Genomic DNA, 18,832 nt, shown 5'->3' with positions numbered 1-18,832 from the left:
TCTTTCTCGCTCTCTTATCATCCGCATAATCGCTTATGCAATAAGCATTGTTTAGCTTTAGCTCTTCGTTTCTTCTCTTCGATATGCTTCTCTTAAGAGTCATCATTATTTCACAAAAAACGTTTTAGAGCTATGGCACACCAAAAAACTTAAGCAGTAAAACGTAAGCAGTAAGCGAATTGATCAATCATAGTAGAGTTAGACTGTAAGGCCATAACGTAAGCAATCCAACATTGATTTCCTTACTGCTTACATCTTGTTGCCTTAAATTTTTTGTGTCATGGCCCTTAAGCTTAAATATTGTACCTCGAAGGAAAATTAATAATAAATTTAACTTTAAAAGTTACAAAATAGAAGGTGAAAACATTTTTTATTTATTTAATGGTCAAAAGTATTTAATTAACAATTACAAATTTAAAAAGAGCTATTACACTTGCAATGTTATACTAATGTTAGAGCATAACAAACAAATTACACGATTATAAATGTACATATAATTTTTTAAATCCCCATTAAATATTTTTCAGAACTGCTAATAAAATTTTCAAAACGTGGCTCTAAATAATTTATTGCGTTAATATCGTTACATATAATATGTATAAAATAGGCGCATAAATTATTGATAGATAAGTTGCATCATACTAATTTTCTCAAACGACAATTTTCTCAAGACAAGAACGTGAGCAATGGGAAAAATTTTAAAGCAAAGTAGGCAAATTGCGCGCAATCGTTCGGGTAGTTTCGGTGACCAGCCGAAAGCAGCCTGTTGCATGCCCGCATCGGGGCTGCTGACGTCACTTCCACCACCGTGTACACACCCGAACATCGAGTGGCGGGCTTCTCGGTGGGGAGACTCCGAGCGAGCCAGGGGCGTTGATAGTGAGGTATGAGGGATAAGGGAGTAGCGGGGAACGTAACGCTCTTGGAGGGCGTGCTTGACAAAGGCGTGGTTACCGTGTCCCCACCCAACAATAAACAAGCGACTCTGACGTTAATTTGTTTGTTTTGCCCTTCTCTACCTGGCTCTTTCTCTCGACTTCGTTCTCTCCCTCTTTCTCTCTTTTCTTCTCTTATTCTTCTCTTTCTCGCTCCGTCGAATCTTTCGTCTTCTTGCCTTTCCCTTCACCTCGTTTAGTTACCTGCTTGTCCAGGAAAATATTCTGGTAAACTAGATTACATTTAAAGAATCATTAAAGAATCACCACGGAGGATAGGAATTGAATAATTAAAACATTTTTGAAATTACACCTATAATATATATGTATATAAATATATGTGTGTGTACTGCATATATTATGTATACATAACATTATTGAAATTTGAAATGTTTTTTAAAATATATAAAATGTTAAATTTTTTAAACAGCTTTTTATAAAAGTCATTACTCATATAATCACTAACATTTTTTTAGAGAATGTTAAATAATGCTAGGATGTTTATTTACTTTTCCATTTGTAGGAGAAGTTTATATTAAAGTCATAATGACATAAATATGATAAAATGACAAATAATTCTTGTCCATGACGCTGGAAGAGATAACAATATATTACATGAAATTAATACAAAAAGTAAAATTAATTTTATTTTGATTAGCATTAAAATATATACATTTCATATCTTTTAAAGTACTTTAATACTATAACCAAAATAAAATTAATTTTTATTATTTCTTAAAGTGTTTAAAATGTTTTATATCTTCCATAAAATAATCCTCTCGCGTTATATTTTTCATCATATTTATTTCTATTCGTATTTCTTACTTTAATGACGATAAATTTCTTCTTGTATAACCGATATGAGTTATCAATGAAATAAAAGATATTGATGTAATAGCAATTGCGTAAAGTTAAAATCGAGTCTTCATTTTTTTTTATTAAGGTAGATCCAAACTTTGCAAATAGCGTTATCACGACAATATGTTGGAGGACAGACGTGTGAGAATCAATAAATAATAATTTTTCTTTACTTCATTGGCTTTGTCGTCATCAAAATATTATTTTCGAGTTTGCTCAAGTGGCGATGGAAAATCATCGAACATAGACAAGCAAGAAGTCGATAACAGGCTCGTTAAACATATATCGATGAAAATAGTTGCATATCTGTTTTGTGTTTGCCATGTAAGGAGAACGATATCGATATGTAAAGAGAGATCTCGGAATGTTTAAATCGATATTTAAAATGTAATCTAGAAAAAAGGAGCTAGAGAGAAAGAGAGAAAGAAAGAGAGAACAATAAAATGTACATACAATATTTACTTTATTATTTCGCTAATATTTTTTTTAATTGATAATTTGATTTTATATTACTTATTCTAAGATTTTAAATTAGTATACTGTATCGTATATTACATTAATGTATGTAATCATCTTTGTATATTTTAATTGTAAATTACATATATCTTCTAGTATTATTATTATTTTATTGTTATTTTAATTATATTCAAGATCCCCAAGCTTGTTAATAATATTATTTTTTATTTGCCTCTTAAAGTGCATTTTATATCAATTTTATACTTTTTATTTCCAAGTATAATATTTTAATAATTTGCATTTCAATAAAATCATTGTTATCACTATTAAGAAATTATAAAAAAAAGAAATTTATATTTGAGAGATCGGAGAATCCGCTTATTATAAAAGTAGAACAACTTTGGAAAGATATGGAGTTGATTGAAACGCCAAGATAAACTAATGCAATATCGAAAATCGATGTCAGCTTGTTTCTTGAAGCTATGCATTTCATATATTTAAAGTAAACAATTTATTATATCAAAAATTGGCTTTTGTGTTTTTTCATCTAATACTTCCTTGCTTTAAGATTTCCGAGAATATGCAGACACGAACACTTTAATTTATTAAAACGTGTTATATTAACAACAACGGGTTGGTCAAGAGCAGAGTAACGTTGAAAGGTGTAAACGAGGATAATTGCGTCTCACCTAACGTCATCGTGCTTTTGTAGCGCGCCACTCTACGTATAAAATTGGTTGGAATCGATCTTAAGAGCCCTGCCCGAGTGCCGGAGGGATGCTCGGAAACGGGGAACGACTTGACCTTGGCTGGATTCACGCGTAGCTGAGCTAACGCAAAATCGAAACGCGTTACTTCCACCGCGTGGATCTCCTAAAGCCGGGTTCACATCGTGACCTGCAGCGGCAGCTTTCCGGATGCTGGGATATCCGCAAACGCGACTGCGCACGTAGATATACATAGGTTCCGGATAAAAAAAAGTCGTCGAAAATTTTCGAAAACTACTTTTCCATAATACCTATTTATAGCAAACACACGCGAACTGAGATGATAATAAGTCGATAACTATAAGCGAGATATAACAAAGCGTGACAATGAATGAATAGCTGCATAACTTATATAAAGCATAGCTTTAAAAACTCAACTACAATAATTAAATTATTTCATGAAGGATCATATTTAAGGGCTTTATGAATCTTGAATAATTTTACATTAATTTATTAAGTCCAACTTTTATAAAACTATCACAAATTAAAAGAAATTTTGAAGGTCTAATTAATATTGACAAGAGTAAGCATAATACTTTTTTAATATAAAAATTTTAGTTTTAATTAGTTTTATTGCTATACCTATACTTGATATTTACACGACACTATTTTCAAATACATAGTATTTCTGCTAAAACGTCGGATTTCTGTTTCTTTCAATCAAAATCTCTTTTACAATCTACAAAAAAGGCTAATACATTTATTAAAATATAAAAAAAATCCGCTCGCTGCTAAATTACTTCAAACATCTGTTGAAACTTGTTTCCATTTCGCAACTGTTATCTTCCGAAGTTTCCGTGAAGCGCAAAGATAACTTAAGCAAACTTCTCCAAGTTTCTTATGGCGCAAAGGTTGACCTTCGTAACTCATTCAGTTCTATTTAATCGGGCCAATGTGACATAATTATCTTATGTAATTGTGGTTTTTAATTCATGCAATTTTTTAATCGATATATCTCTCAAATTCGATAAATTAATCTAATTAGTTGAAATTAATAAACTTATCTGCTGTAAAGGACCATCAAATTATCTATTAATAGTTATTATAACACGTTTCATGCCGTATTAATTTAAGTTTGACTACGCCGCGTGAGTCATCGGTGATCCACAATATTCTTATTTGTATTTGTTTAATAATTATGTATTTGTTAAATTAGATGTATTTCATAATGTTTAAAAAAGTGACAAAAATTATTATTATAAAAAAGAAGGTCTAACGTATCAATATTGCATCGTATATATTATCATAATTGTATCCATATGTGGTAAATATTATTTTAAAAATTATTTTATAATTACGTTTCTTTTTTTATAGCAAAATATCAACGGCCTGAAAGTTCAACGTGGTAACCGATGACCTATGTGATAGTATTGTTCTTTCTCGCTTTAGATCGATATTTCTTTAATTTCTAGAAAATATTGGATCGAGAGATATATAAAAGATAGTATAAAAAAAGAATTAAATTTCAAGATGCAAAACATCTTACTTTCACTTTATTAGCATAATTAATAAAAAATAGATATTTATATCTCTTGAGATAATATAATTAAAGATACTTGTATACACACATTTATATAATTTTCGTTTTATTATATTTTATTTTTTATTTATACGCGTTAACGCAATAAAAATTATGAAATTACAAATATTTAAAATACGTAAAACATTTTTGCACTTTGTTGTTATATATTTATATTTTCTATATCTTTGAACAGCTCATACAATGATTTTTCTCTACGATAGAAATAAATCTATAATTTAGTTTTATCATTTTCTAAAGACAATTTATTATACTTACTTCTACACATAGAAACAAACGTTTAAATTCCAATAAGACAAATGTCCCGATGGTGTTATTCGAGTTTCTCGAAACATCTTCGATAAATCAATATAAAAGCATTCGCTCCACTTTCTTCGAACCCATTACATACCTCGTTTCGTTCGAAAGCGACGTAAGTCAGTTTCCAAGTTACCAAGATCGATAGATGCCGTATTATTTTGTTTCCGTATCCCAATTGAAAGTCACGATACCTTCAGAACCGCAGGAACTTAAAATTAATCGTTTTCAAAATAAACGACTTGGGCCTCGATTCTTCGCAAGGTATTTTTCGTGTGAAACGAGCTTGCGGCCCTACGCACCGCGTCGACGAGGGAGCGGATGCATCCACCCCTGCCTCTCGTCCCGCGAGAAAGACCGTAGGGATACACCAAGGCACATAGAGAGGGTGAATCACCCCCGCGCGCGCCTGACGTACTCTGGCGTGCATAACACCCACGGTTGGTCGGTCCACGCGTGACTAGATACCGCTTTGCACGCGTAGGGGACAAACGCCAATTATATTTTAATATCCCTCCGCGCGAGACGCGCCTTTCCCCGGCTTTCGGAGCGCGAACGATGCGAAATTCCGACGACGTAATGCTCGCGTTTTCCTCGTTTTCCTAGAATTCATCTCCGTCTGTCACGAAAATTGACAAAAATTTGAAGATATTTCAACAAGAGACAAGTAACGAATAAATTGCAAATAGGATTGTACAAAATGATAGTCTTAGAAAATTCCGAAACAATAGTATACGATAATCGTTTAGTGTTTTGTATTTGGTACTTACAGTAACGATTCTGTGATCTTTTTTTCGTGTTGATCTTAGTTTCGTAAAAATCTGAAAAAATGCGAAAAGAAAAATTTAAAACAACACGTTAAGAAATGATACCTAGCTACAATATGTATATCTTTCCTTTTTCTGGAATTTGTCACAATTTCTGTAAAAATTGTTTATATTTGAACACGCCAGAATGTACTTCAGCATGGGAAAATTTTTATTTATCTATATTCTTTTTTTTTCTGCAATTTATTGGAATATCTGCTTCATAAAATTCAATAAATTTAAGACTCAATATCAAGAAAAGAATGATGTGGAATTTAACATGTACCTGAATGTGATAAAAAACAATTTGAAATGGGAACATTTTTAAACATTTAATTTAAAAAACATATATAACTTTTATAAAATTCATGTTTTAAGTGCGATATAAGAAATTCAGATACATCAATATAGAATTAAGAACAATTCATTTTAGAAAAATACTTTATGTAGATTTGAGATTGCTGCTATTTTTATCCAAACTGTCAAGGTTAATTTAAGTAAACGTAAAGATAATATAGTCTTATCTGTGAAAGAGAGTAATCATGCTACATTCACAATTAGGAACCTGGAATATACCACAGATAAAGCCATTTTATTTAACTCGACATGTATCGTGGACTTTTAATTATATCATATATCTATCAATATTCCTTTAATGAATCGTGTATTGTATCAACTTATTGCCATTTTGTTGCAGCTCAGAATATTATTTTATTCTATCTTAAATCTTTACTATTAAAACATATAAATAAAAATTGTCATTTAACTTATTAATAATCCAAATTATTTATTAATAATCCGAAATCTCATTCCTTTATATGTATATTTAATGATATTTTTTGATAAATTTAAAATCAGATTTAATCTTGAAATTGGGATGGCAATTGTATGACAACAGATGGGCATAATTTTTCATTCCAAATCATCGGTCTCGATTAACCGAAAAATGTCGAAAGAAAGAGAAAAAAAGATAATCGTAAAGTGCTGGGGAACAGAGAAGACGGAGAAGATCGAGAGACATATCGTTCTCACGTTGCGGTTCGTCTCCATCTGACTGATCCGACGCTGCCGTATATTCCCCCCAGTCGGCGTACGTCCTTTTTCCCGACTCCCGTGCGGTGCAGTGCGCGCACGTTGCCGAGCGTGCGCACTGCGCGCGCAGCACGCGCCCTCCAATGTACCTTCCGCACGGTTGAGCATCTCCACCATTCAGAATCGATGATGTCACGAAGCGGAGCCAAGATCCCCCACTCGCGTAGCGCGGCGCGAGCGCGGAGAGGGGGACTGCGCCCACCGCCCATTGGTCCAAAACGGCAGTCGGACGTACCAACACGAGGCCGTGGCCACCACAGCGGCACGACCCAACGAGAGTCCGCGAGTCGGTGCGTGTCAGTCCGTGCGTGTGCTTTACCTAATAATATTTCCAACGCGGCTAGTTCCGCGCGCTCTCGCCTCTTCTTTCGTCTGACAGCCAACACGCATCTCGCCGCCCTCTCCTCTCTCACTCTGTTTCTCTCTTTCTCTCTCTCTCTCTCTCTCTCCCTCTCTCTCTCTCTCTCTCTCTCTATCTTTTCTCCCATTGCTACATGTATATGCGTATATACAACCCTCTCTCTTTCTCGCTCTTCCTTGTTAGGGTTTAGACGTTTGAAGGCATACCAAAGCATCGCGTCGCGCCGCGCCGCGTTGAGTCGTCGGGACTACCCTCCTCCGTCCCGGTCTTCGACGGATCTCTCACGAAAGCGAGAGAGGAGAAGAATCACGCTGCAGAGCAGCACGTGTGCTGCACTCGCGTGGATCGGTAAGCGCGGTGCGGTTAAATAGTCATCGGCTCTCACCACCGCCGAGAGCCCGTCGCGCGCGACAACCGATGCGAAAGTCGTTCTGCCACCCTCGACGGACTTACCGGTAAACGTTTATAGCGCGCGACTAGCCGCGAGAGTGAAGGGGTGTCCTCGCGAGCAAGTATCGGCCACGATACTTCGATTGGAGCGGTAGATCGGAGTAAAGAATCGGAGTGTCGGATCCCGCGCGAGTGACAGCGACGGACTCTGCGACTCACCTCCGGGGACTGTGAGATTCGTATATGCGAGGTGCAACGAAAGAAACCAGCTAACGGATTCGCAGTGGTGCCTTCGTCGAACGAAGACGTCGAAGGGAGGACGGACACCGTCGGCCGTCGGCAGCTCTTGGTACGTGATCACGTGTTTGTGAGGAAATTTCATTAAGGAGTATTGAGTGAAAGAATACACGTAAAGTAGAAAGGTTTACTATGTTTCACTCATCAAATCTTCAATCTTTTACAATAAGCCGTTATCTGAGCTTTAAGATCTAAATCGTAAATAATTGACTGGTTACAGTCGAATGTGAAAAAAATAATTTATAGCTATGAATGGTCAATGTTTTATGATTTAAGACTAAAGTTTAGATAAATTATGGGCTTAGAGGCTTAGAGCTTGCTGTAGACAATTCACTAATTTTTTACATCGACAGTTAGATCGGCTTGTGTTTTTATTTATTTATTTCTGACACCATTAATTCATTTTAATTTTGGACTGATTGAAAATTAAAGAAAAAAATATCCCTCTTGTTTATAATATTGAATTATTATGAAACTTGCTTTATTTTACACTTATTATTATATAATTAAATTGTAAATTAGTCAGAGGAGATAGAAGTAAGATCTCTTAATCGAGTGGTTAAATTTAAAATTAAATTTCCAGTAAATAGATTTCGTTGTCTCTAATTCTTTTATCTGTCTAGCGTTCTTCTGCTATCGACGGCTAAAGTTCAAAGACTCGATTAAACCTGTCGACAGATTTGCTCAGTTTTCGCTTTTCGTTCCACGAAACCTTACACAAATCTTTCTCAGTTTATTCGTCAACGGAAGATTATTTTAATTTAGTTTCAATAAAATTTTGTTAAATTTTTTGATTAATATTTGAAAATGAAATTGGAAAATAGATATTATAAAATCACAGTATTCACTTTTTAATTAAACAGTTGTTCTAGCGTTTTTACAATACGAATAAATTAGATTTTGAGTATAAAACAACCAATAACGAATTATGAGTAAAATTCGTTTTAAAGTGATAAAGAAAAATGTAATATCGATTGCATAATTTTTGTCACTTTTCACAATAAAAATTAATTTAATACGAAGCAGGAATTCCTAAGATTCAATTTGTTGAGATTTAACCCGTTTTTGCTTATCCATAAAAAAAGCATATTTAAAAATATTACCTCTCTCTCTCTCTCTCTCTCTCTGTCAGAAATCATCGATATAAATATCTAATCGCTGTGATCGCAAGTAGAACTTTTTGTCTGACATATTGACTTTTTTTTTGGCTGAAAAGGCAGGTATTCAAAGTATCTTACTTCGATAATATCTATCGTCTTCAGGTAGGAGTACACGCTCGATTAATTGAACACCGCGAACGCCCCGTTAATCGCTCGCTACGCAGCAAACGTACTCGAATCCCAACGGTTCATCCTGCTGATTAACACAGCTCGTGGTATCAGCCACGGCAGGCGAATGCGCGTCGCGCGCGGGAATGCAGATTGCATGCACGTAGCGTATAATACGGCTTAAAGCGTTAGGCGTTCGCTCTCCCCCGCGAACTCATCGTATAGTACAGGAGACGAATGCGATTGAATAGCGCGTCGAATTTCCGTGACGAATATATGTATATATGTAGGTATACGAATCCCTCTATCTCCCTCGTTTCGTCTTTCTCATACATATATATATATATATATATCTTACCTCTCGTATATCTCATCTCGTAGTATCTTCTCAGTTTGTTCTCTTCTCTCTTTCCCCTGCGTGTCTCCCGCACACAGTCACGGTATTATGGCGTAATTAGGCGATAGGCTTTATACGATTTGCCATGTTAAATGCACGAGTGAAAGAGCCCCCGAAGTCTGAATGTCGAGAGCCGTAAGTGTGGGACGTCCCGTGGTGACATTCGACGCGATTATTGTGGAACGCTCCTTTCCAGCGACGTGACGGCGTATTGTGCGTCGGCTACTACAGCAGCTTCTTTGCGGTAAACCCGATTCTCTAATCGAGGTAAATATACGACGGTAACGGCGTCGGTTGCTCGTAAACAACGACGATCAGCGCGTAGAACGTCTAAAGGTGACCCTACGTGGTCAATAATACTGTATTAACTAATACTGACGATATTACTGATCGTGTGTGGTTAATATTAATGGATTGACACGTAGAATATTGACGGTGATTTGGATTTTGATTCTCAAACATCAGTATCGCTTTATTAGGATCCATGTCACGGTATATGTCACAGTGCAATAAATAATGTACCTAAAACTGATATGAAATATATTGTCAATAATACCGATAGTATAAGGTTGTAAAAATATTGATACATACGGTCACAGTATTACTGATTCAATATTATTAATCAGTATTAATGATCGCGTGTAGAGTCACTTTAAGCCGTTTCTAAGCCGATATTTTCGAGCAAGAATCCTCTGCGAGTAGAATATTTTTGTGAAAAAAGTTTTTTTAAATCTTTTTGAGAGAAAAATTCAGATAAAAATAGCCATTGTTTTGATGGCTATTTAACTTATTTATTTAAGAAATTTAAGTTTGAAGATTAAATTTTATAGATGCTGCAAAAGTATTGTCTTCTAAAGCTACATTTTATTATTTACTTTTAGCTTTAATGCACAAGGGGATTAATTTACCAATATATTTGCTTGGAAAATAGAAACAAGCAGAGTTAGAGAGATATATTACAAGAACGAATATTCAACGATAAGAGCCTGATGTACAAAAAAGTTAAGTAGAGTTTCGCAGAAAAGCATAACGTAATGAAAACGATTCGAAAATCTGAAGCAGAAAGCTCATAAATAACAGCAAATTGTTGCAAAAGAGCAGAAAATTGGCCGCGAACCTCCTTATAGTACAGAACGCAATTGCATTAGATTGAATTGTATTATGTTTCGAAGGAAGCCTTCCGTAAGATCTATAACCGTTTAACGCCTCGTTAACTGTTCATTATTAACGTGCCGTTAAACAGGAATAGATCCTATAAACGACGCGCGCGAATTAACGTTGATCAATGAAACGTCTTTCGACAGTCTACATCTGGAACGGATTGGTGCATTATCGGATTGATCGATATCGAAGTAAAATGAAAATGAGAAATATCATTAAATACGTTGATTCGACCGTTGTCATACGACAATTAAGAAAATTTCTTGAAAATTTCGTGAAGCTGTGTGCAAAGCACATTTTTCCGAATGTATGCACACTGCTACAGATTACGGGAATTAAAGATGAAGAAAATAATGATTGTAGAAATTATGTTGCTGAATGCTTTGAGAGATGTAAATGCCGTACTCCAATACTCAAAATTCAGGGGTAATTTGAGTATTGGAAGAGTTTTTTTTTTAAGAAAAATTAAGATCGCTTTGATTATTGCAGTTTGTTTTATATAAGTCCATACATATATTGAAATTCTTATTATTGTCTTATTTTGTTAGTTAGGGAGAGAGACATAGATTTCTCAAAGTAATAATGACGTAAGTTTCATTACATAACGATTATGTAACGACGTATATGTGTGTCACAAATTTTTCCTAAGAGATAACAAATACAACATTTACATAAGCTTTTTGATAAGGAAAAGTTAAATATGTCTCTTTGCATCTACGTGTGTGTGTAAACATAATGAAGGTAAAAAAAAAGGAATACAAAGGCACAGGTTCTTCGAATCGAACTAATTAATCCCGCGCAAGCTGTGTACGTTATGCTAAAGCGATTTATCTCTCAATCGTCCTCGATTACGTGAAACAGTTTACCGCCGATAATACGCGGCCTCATTCTTCTTCGGTATTAATTAATAATTAATGTACAAACGCACAAACGTGTACGTGCTCACGACGAACATAATCGCGGGCGGAAGTCACTTTATACGGTAGCGCGAGCGGTTAATGCCTGCGGGGGTTGTTGGGCGTGTATTACGGGGGTGAATTTCGACGGTAGTCGCGGTAGCGACGGTTGTGGGTGCCATTAACAGTGTTTCGCCGGAAATGTAAAGCATAATGCGCCGGCAGCTCGTGGATATGGAACCTATTACCATCCGCGTGTATAATGCTACCTTCCCGCCACCGCCCCATTAAACCTCGCGTCTCGCCGTGTTGCGTTGCGTTTGCGGAGCGTTCAAGAAGAGTCCAAATTTATCCCGCGATAACTACGCGTTAAAGACAAGAGTACAGATCCTCGCGTAACGCATAATGCATAGGTCGCAAAAAATCAACCAATCCAGGGTCTTTTGTGTCATAGAAAGGAAGGAAATAAAGGACTTTGATTGGTTCATTTTCTTACGCACTATGCACGACTCTGTACTTCCGCCCTAACTTTGTTCTCCACATATCATTTGTTAGATCAGCAGCGAACGATCTTCGACAGTTTGGAAAATTTTAATTTCAGTTCAAGAAGTTTAAGAATCCTCTATTTGTCCAACGATAATACGCTTTGAATAATTTGGTTCTTTAAACAATTAATCGAGTTCATGGATTTTCTGCAAATTTTGTCCAAGGTTTAGAAGAATCTCGTTTTAAGGTTAACGCGATCATAAAAGACATCTGATATTTAACTGGCGTGTATTCTTAATTTAATAAAAGATTAATTTACCGAATAATCATATAACATTTAATGTTAAATAAGTTATTTGAAAAATCGCATCTCATTGATTTGAAAGAGAAATATTTGAACGAAAGGAAAAATACGATAAGCAATATTTCTTTATAATCAGAGAGTTATATTTCTAAGATTGTAACTTATCAAGAAACACAGTAGTATCTTGCGTTAAGTACATTATTTTATAATTGAAAGAGAAATTTAAAAAGTTGATCGCGCATGTAGTAAGTTTTCTTTTTGCGAGATATTTAATCTTGTCGAACTCTTAAATCGCATACGATTAAGAAAAAGTCTCTCGGAAAACCGCTGTTCCGTTGGCGATTCCGCGCGAGATAGAATCGAGTTTGAGTTCACTAAATCGACAGCTTGGCGTCTTGCAAACAGAAGTGACGTGATCCTGTTTGCGCTCAGTCGGGCATAATCCGAGGTAATCCTCTTGCACAATATGCGAATGCAATGCGTTCTAACCTCCTTCCTTCCACCCCCGCTCGTTTCTCCCGCTCTTTCTCTCGTGTATACATAAACGTATGCCTTTCGCGCCTCTCGTGCTCTTTCCTCTTTTCTGTATCTCATCTCTCGCACCGTCTTCTTAGTATATACAAGGAAGTGCTCCTCTCTTGTATTGTAGCGCAAAGAGCATCGTGGATAATGAAAGAGAAAAAGGGGGAAGTGTCCTGAGCAGACACTTGTGCTACCTCGCGTTAAATTCTATCTGCGGAAGTGAATCGTCTTATAAATTATAACGTGAATTTGATTCGATTCAATGAACCTTGCATAAATATCCTTGTGAGAGAGATGTCTTTGTCAGCTTTGACATTTTTCTTCAATCTTCTGCTAACTCGTAGGAAAAACATATATCTCAATTTGAATATTGATGAAGTAACGCCGTTGTGTGAGTAGAAGATCTCTCTAATAAAATACTATTTAAACGAAATGCAATACTTTTTTATTTTATTTAGAGTTAACATTAAATAGATATCTTTGGGCAGTATTTATAATAATCCGTTCTTGTTTTAAGATTGTCAGTAATGTCTTAAGATGCTGATACACGTCTCTCTGATTAGTTCATGACATCTTAAGAGTGTACTTAAGACGATCCTAAATATAAGATCCGACTATAAATACCGCCCTTTGTCACAACTTCAAACTTGAGAATTATTTCTCATTTTATGCTGCCTAAGTATTAGCACTGTTATCCTTCTCGAATTGCTTATAACGTGTAAAATATGTTCCATATTTAAGACATTCAAAATTGATCCCGATTTAATCGAAGCGAATGAAACGGAAGCATCTGTAAGTGAAGCTTCTAGAGATTACTTTTAATTTCCGTAATGTATTTTGCAATGCCGTTAACGATTCGATACGACTTTTACTCTCTGCATTTAAACTCCTTTCACAAATTGTTTTTCTTCTTATAGCTTCTCATATGCGTTTTATATATGGAGCGATACAACTCGTACGCTTTCAGCCGACTAACCCTTTCCGACGCTAATTATCACGCTTAGCTCCATTTTCATTCCCTCTAGTACCACCAACTCTCACTTCATTCTCTTTTTTTCTGTCTGCAGTAGTGAAAAATATACGGAGGGTGTTACGTTCGCAAGTAGTTCACATCTTCAACGAGCGTGATCCTCGGTAATTAAAACACTTCATGTCATCAATGTAACGACGTTCGAGATTCCATTCGTTTTAGAGATGATTTACGTTTTTTGTATTTGAGAATATGAAGATCAACTGATATTGTATAATGATACATGCAATTATTAATAAACAGCTCTGCCAATAAATAACATAAATTTGAAACATGTTAATAGAAATTAATATAAATATTCATTAAGAAATCATTTATTTTGATAATCTGCTATCATTCTTACCAGTACCTTACACATAAAAATTTATCAACAATTTATCTTGTAACTCTAAATTAAATTTTTTATTAAATTTTATTTAAGATGAAAGAGTTTTTAATATGTGAAAATAAGGGCATGTAAGAGTCAACGTGAATGTTATATATGTCAGTACGTAAAATTACTAAGAATTATAGTATAGAACAACACTCATAATAAAAAGAGTAATAATAATTAGTAATGATGATTCATCTGATTCTGTATGGCTTACCGTCTCATATATGCAATAAATATATCTGAGAAATTTAATCAATTTATTAACAAAGATACTAGAGTGTTGTTTTTCAACATCAATAAATTATCTGAATTTATTAAGGTTCACAAAGATTCTCGTCCACATTTGTCTAAAAGCAACGTTGTATATATAGGATTGATATACTAATAGCGTTGACTCCTATTGCCTGTACTGTATGTTATATGTTTTTTCTAAATTGTTTTAATTTAAGGAGTCTATAAAAACTTATTAGTTTTCTGTTAATTTGTAATTTCTCATATATAGGATTGACTGTAATGATTGTAATGCTTCTTATGTCGGCTAGACGGGTAGACAGTTGAAAACACGAATTAACGAACATCGTAATCATATCTGGAACTTGTCTACCAGTTCGGTAATTATCGATCATAGGCTGCAATTCGAGTATGATTTCGACTAGGATAATATAAGAACCTTGGATGAAGAACCTTGTTATAGTAAATGACTAATATCGGAAATGATTTACATTAAGAAACAAAATAAGTCTCAATCTCCAGAGGGTCTTCACTCTGCGTATTTTCCTATTATAAACAAAACTTGCGTTATCATGACTGTTTTCTTAATCAATATCTGTCTGCGGTCAACTGACGTTCATCTTAATAATTTAACTCTTATTTAAGAAATTTTTTGACAAATTTTCTATTTAAAATATTTCTGTGCGTTACTTGCAGTTCTAATGGTGAGTTTACTACTTAAAAAATTCCAAAAAAAGTTGCTTAATTTTATAGAACATTCCAGGTTTTTGTTTTCACCTTTTGATGTATTACACAGTCTCCAGAATTTTTCTCCACACGGTCTTTCAACCGTTCTGTGAATTTCTGGAGTTTCTGGAGTTAGTTAACATGAGAACTGGAAAAATATTGCTGCATTTTCCTTCTTGATTTATTTATTTTGGACATCTAAAGAGGGTTCAAAAAGGCAACGAAAACATGTAACAACGTAAACTTTATATATATATTGTCATCTCGATTTTTTAAATGTAAATTTAATATTATATAATTAAAATTTTGTAATTTTACGCACCGACATTCGCATTGACTCTTACATGCCTTTATTTTTATACAGAAGTTTATTATTGTATAATATGAGTTAATCTGTATATTTTTAAAAGATTTTTATTATTTATCTCTTCCAATTTTTTAATTTCTCTGAAATTTTTTAAATCTTATTGCTTCATATTTTCATGTTTAATATATTTGTATATTTATAATATATAAAGAGCATTTAGCCACGTGCAAGGTGTTTTTTGCAAACGTTATATATTTAAATTTTTTACGTTACAGATACAAATTATAGACGTTTCGGCCTATATCAAGCCATCTTCAGTATATCACAATATAAATAATATAAAAATAGTTCGCAGTCATAAGATTAAAAGAATAAATTAACAATAAATTCTTATTCGGATTACAATCTACAGTTATGTATGTTGCCGAAAAATCTTTGATTCTATTCGTCTTAATGAGAGCTTTTTAAATTGAAAATTCTTGCTTCTATTCATTTTAATAAGAGACTTTTATATGAAAAGTTGTGAGAAACGCCACATAATTTGTATCTGTAACGTAAGAATTTTTAATATATAACATTCGCAAAAAACACCTTGCGCGTGGCTGAATGCTCTTTATATTTTATATTTGTAATTTACGAGCTACTAGTGAATTTTATATGTGTGTATATATATATATATATGTATATATCTTTCCCTTTTCCTGTGCGCTTTATAGAACGCAAGGTTAAAGTAGATTGTGTGGATACATTGCGGTAGGATGGGAACCGCACGGTTTAGAGGTAACAGCGCGAGAAGAGATCGGTTTATTTGTCTGCTCAAGGCAACGCATATGCGACCGCGATATGCAAATGACAGATTTACACAGGTGTTATAGATACATACAGTTTTCGAGTAAACGACGCGGGTGTCGAATTATCTACGACGTTTAATACGGGACAGTTTGGATGGGTCATCGAAACCGTCAAGTATCTTCGGTACAAGCACTATTCTTTCGCGTTATTAATTGTCTAAAGTCACTTTATAATCGTGTTTACCAACGTGCATCTCACTAATTTCAGATTTACGTTACGAAGCTAGGTATGATCGTTCTTGCTTTCTCAATCACACGATTAATTGGTCTGATAATCTTATAGTTTTTGGACGGAAAGACGTTATTGTTATTGCCACGTACGAGGTTAAGATTTTTTCTAACGATATTAATTATGGTTTCAGTGAACGAGAAGTGTTTAAAGGCCCGAAGATTCTGCCTTCGCAGCAACTGGGCGCTGCGGTCGCTCCATGGCCGGGCGCAACCGGCCTCATAGCTTCGGTCACTGCTGACGACATGGCACACAAAGGCAAGTTGTATTTTCTAATTATAAAATTGTAAAATGTCAACGTTTATCGATATGCACAACTAAAGATCATTTTTAAAAACAAAAGTAACAATGTGTTATTAACAAGTTCATAACTGTAGGAAGAACAATATCGAAAATATCAAATCGAATATTGAAGTTTGCAATTCTTCATTCGTAATGTTAAAATACGTAAATCAACATAGGAATCATTATTCATAATCTAATAATGAGAGTTAGAGTTATGATATAGGACAAGATAAAAAAAAGTCATTGTCTCCAAAGTTGCGTGTGCGATCGGAAGATTAAGACGCGTGAAACCCCATCGTGATCCTCGAAAGTATATCAAAAGATCCCTTCATGTCGATCTTTGATCATATGTCATTTTCTAATCCGGCATTCCATTACGACGGGCCATCATGAGAACGATTATGATAAAACCTTACGGAGACGGAACTCTCTTTTTCTCTCTCTTGTCCTCTCCCTCGAAGAAGCATAAAACTTAACGACTTCTGGACGACGACTACGAAATGCCGATGGCATATAACCACCATACGTGCAACGAATTCTGTTTCTGCGATTGGTGTTTTGCATTAACGACGCCAACATTTATGTGCCTCTAAAATAGCATCGAACATGAGAAAAATAATCGACTGTGATTGGTCGATTTCTTACGTCTTTACAGCTTATGGCCTCTTAAAGCAAGGTTGTGGACCTAGACTAATGAGATTTTGAGATTTAAGTTTTAAGATTTAAATAAGGAATTTTCAAATCAGCACTTAAAGGGAACAGCATCGTGATGGCTAAGAACGTTTCTGAGGTAATTGCCGTGTGCGACGTTTTTTTTTTCTATTCGCGCGCACACACTTCTATTAATTCGCGAGACGAAGTCTCGGCGAACGTAAACTATGTCCGGAGATATTACGGATAATTCGAATTCTAGCCCCGGACGAATCGAAACGTCCGAGAATCAAGAGGGAGGCGTTCGGTTGATGGCTAAGGCGTTTAACCCCATTAGTCCTGAATGGAACCTCTCGTCTCCCCCTCCCTCCCGCCCTCTCTCTTTCTTGTTCTCTCGTATACCCACCCCCGTTCCTTCTCGCTTCCTCTAACTTTCTGTCACTGGCGCTTCCTTCGCTCTCGCCCATCCCTGCTCGAGCTCTCTTAACACAAGGGTCCGAAGAGGATGGGCAGACGGCGTCTCAAGGCTTTCTAAAGCCGGCAACTTCTGCCTGAAACTGGCTGCTCACTTCACGTATTGATTTCCATTCTCTTACGCCTTCCAGTTTTCACGTTCCACGTCCGCCTCGTCGTGTCCTTCGGGCCCACCGATTCGTTCCTTCCGCGGGATCCTTCGCTGCTCCGTCGCGAGATCATAATTTCTATCACTTGACATCCCGATAGTCGTCGTATAACTTAGTTAAAACGCCAAGCTAAAAAGGAGCATCTAAATGCGATGTCTTTATTCAATAACTTCCTCCCCTTAATCTTTGATAATTTTGTTACGTTTATCTTTTAATATATCATGTTATAACATATATGATTTTTGGCAGAATATGCTAGAAAATATTAATGATTTTATCAATGGATATATATTGTACCATGTGTGGTATAAATTTATTGTATTGTTATAAATTTAGAAAACTCGAGTACACATCGAAAAAAATAATGATAAATAATATAATAAATATTATATATTTGTTATATTATTATAATACAATAAACATGAATTATTCGAATTTTAATGTTTAACTAATAGACTTAATATGATAAACAAAATGTATTTTATTTTATTTATCATATTAAGTCTATTATGTTAAACATTAAAATTCGAATAATTTAGGATAGCAAAAATTGTATAGACAATTTTTAGGAAAATAACAACAGTGTGTTTACTCTTCTTTTTTGTGTATTTATATATAATCACAATAATTGAATCTTTTGTGATCATTGTATCCGTAACGCATTCTATTTGTTATTTTTTTGTGGATGGAACG

General features: G+C 34.8%; 1 protein-coding gene across 1 annotated transcript in view; it reads left to right on the top strand.

Annotated features, from left to right (window-relative positions):
• The window catches only part of LOC108761146 (paired box protein Pax-6), a 120,102-nt gene that overhangs the window by 15,461 nt on the left and 85,809 nt on the right, over positions 1-18,832 (top strand). Inside the window, 1 exon segment of the mRNA XM_018507526.1 lies at positions 16,714-16,838. Within this exon segment, the coding sequence (XP_018363028.1) occupies positions 16,826-16,838 (13 nt within the window). The 5' untranslated portion in view covers positions 16,714-16,825.

Source organism: Trachymyrmex cornetzi, unplaced genomic scaffold (genome assembly GCF_001594075.2).
Source record: "Trachymyrmex cornetzi isolate Tcor2-1 unplaced genomic scaffold, Tcor1.1 scaffold24, whole genome shotgun sequence".
In the NCBI taxonomy this organism is placed as follows: Eukaryota; Metazoa; Arthropoda; class Insecta; order Hymenoptera; family Formicidae; genus Trachymyrmex; species Trachymyrmex cornetzi.
This window is presented reverse-complemented; position numbering and strand designations above follow the sequence as displayed.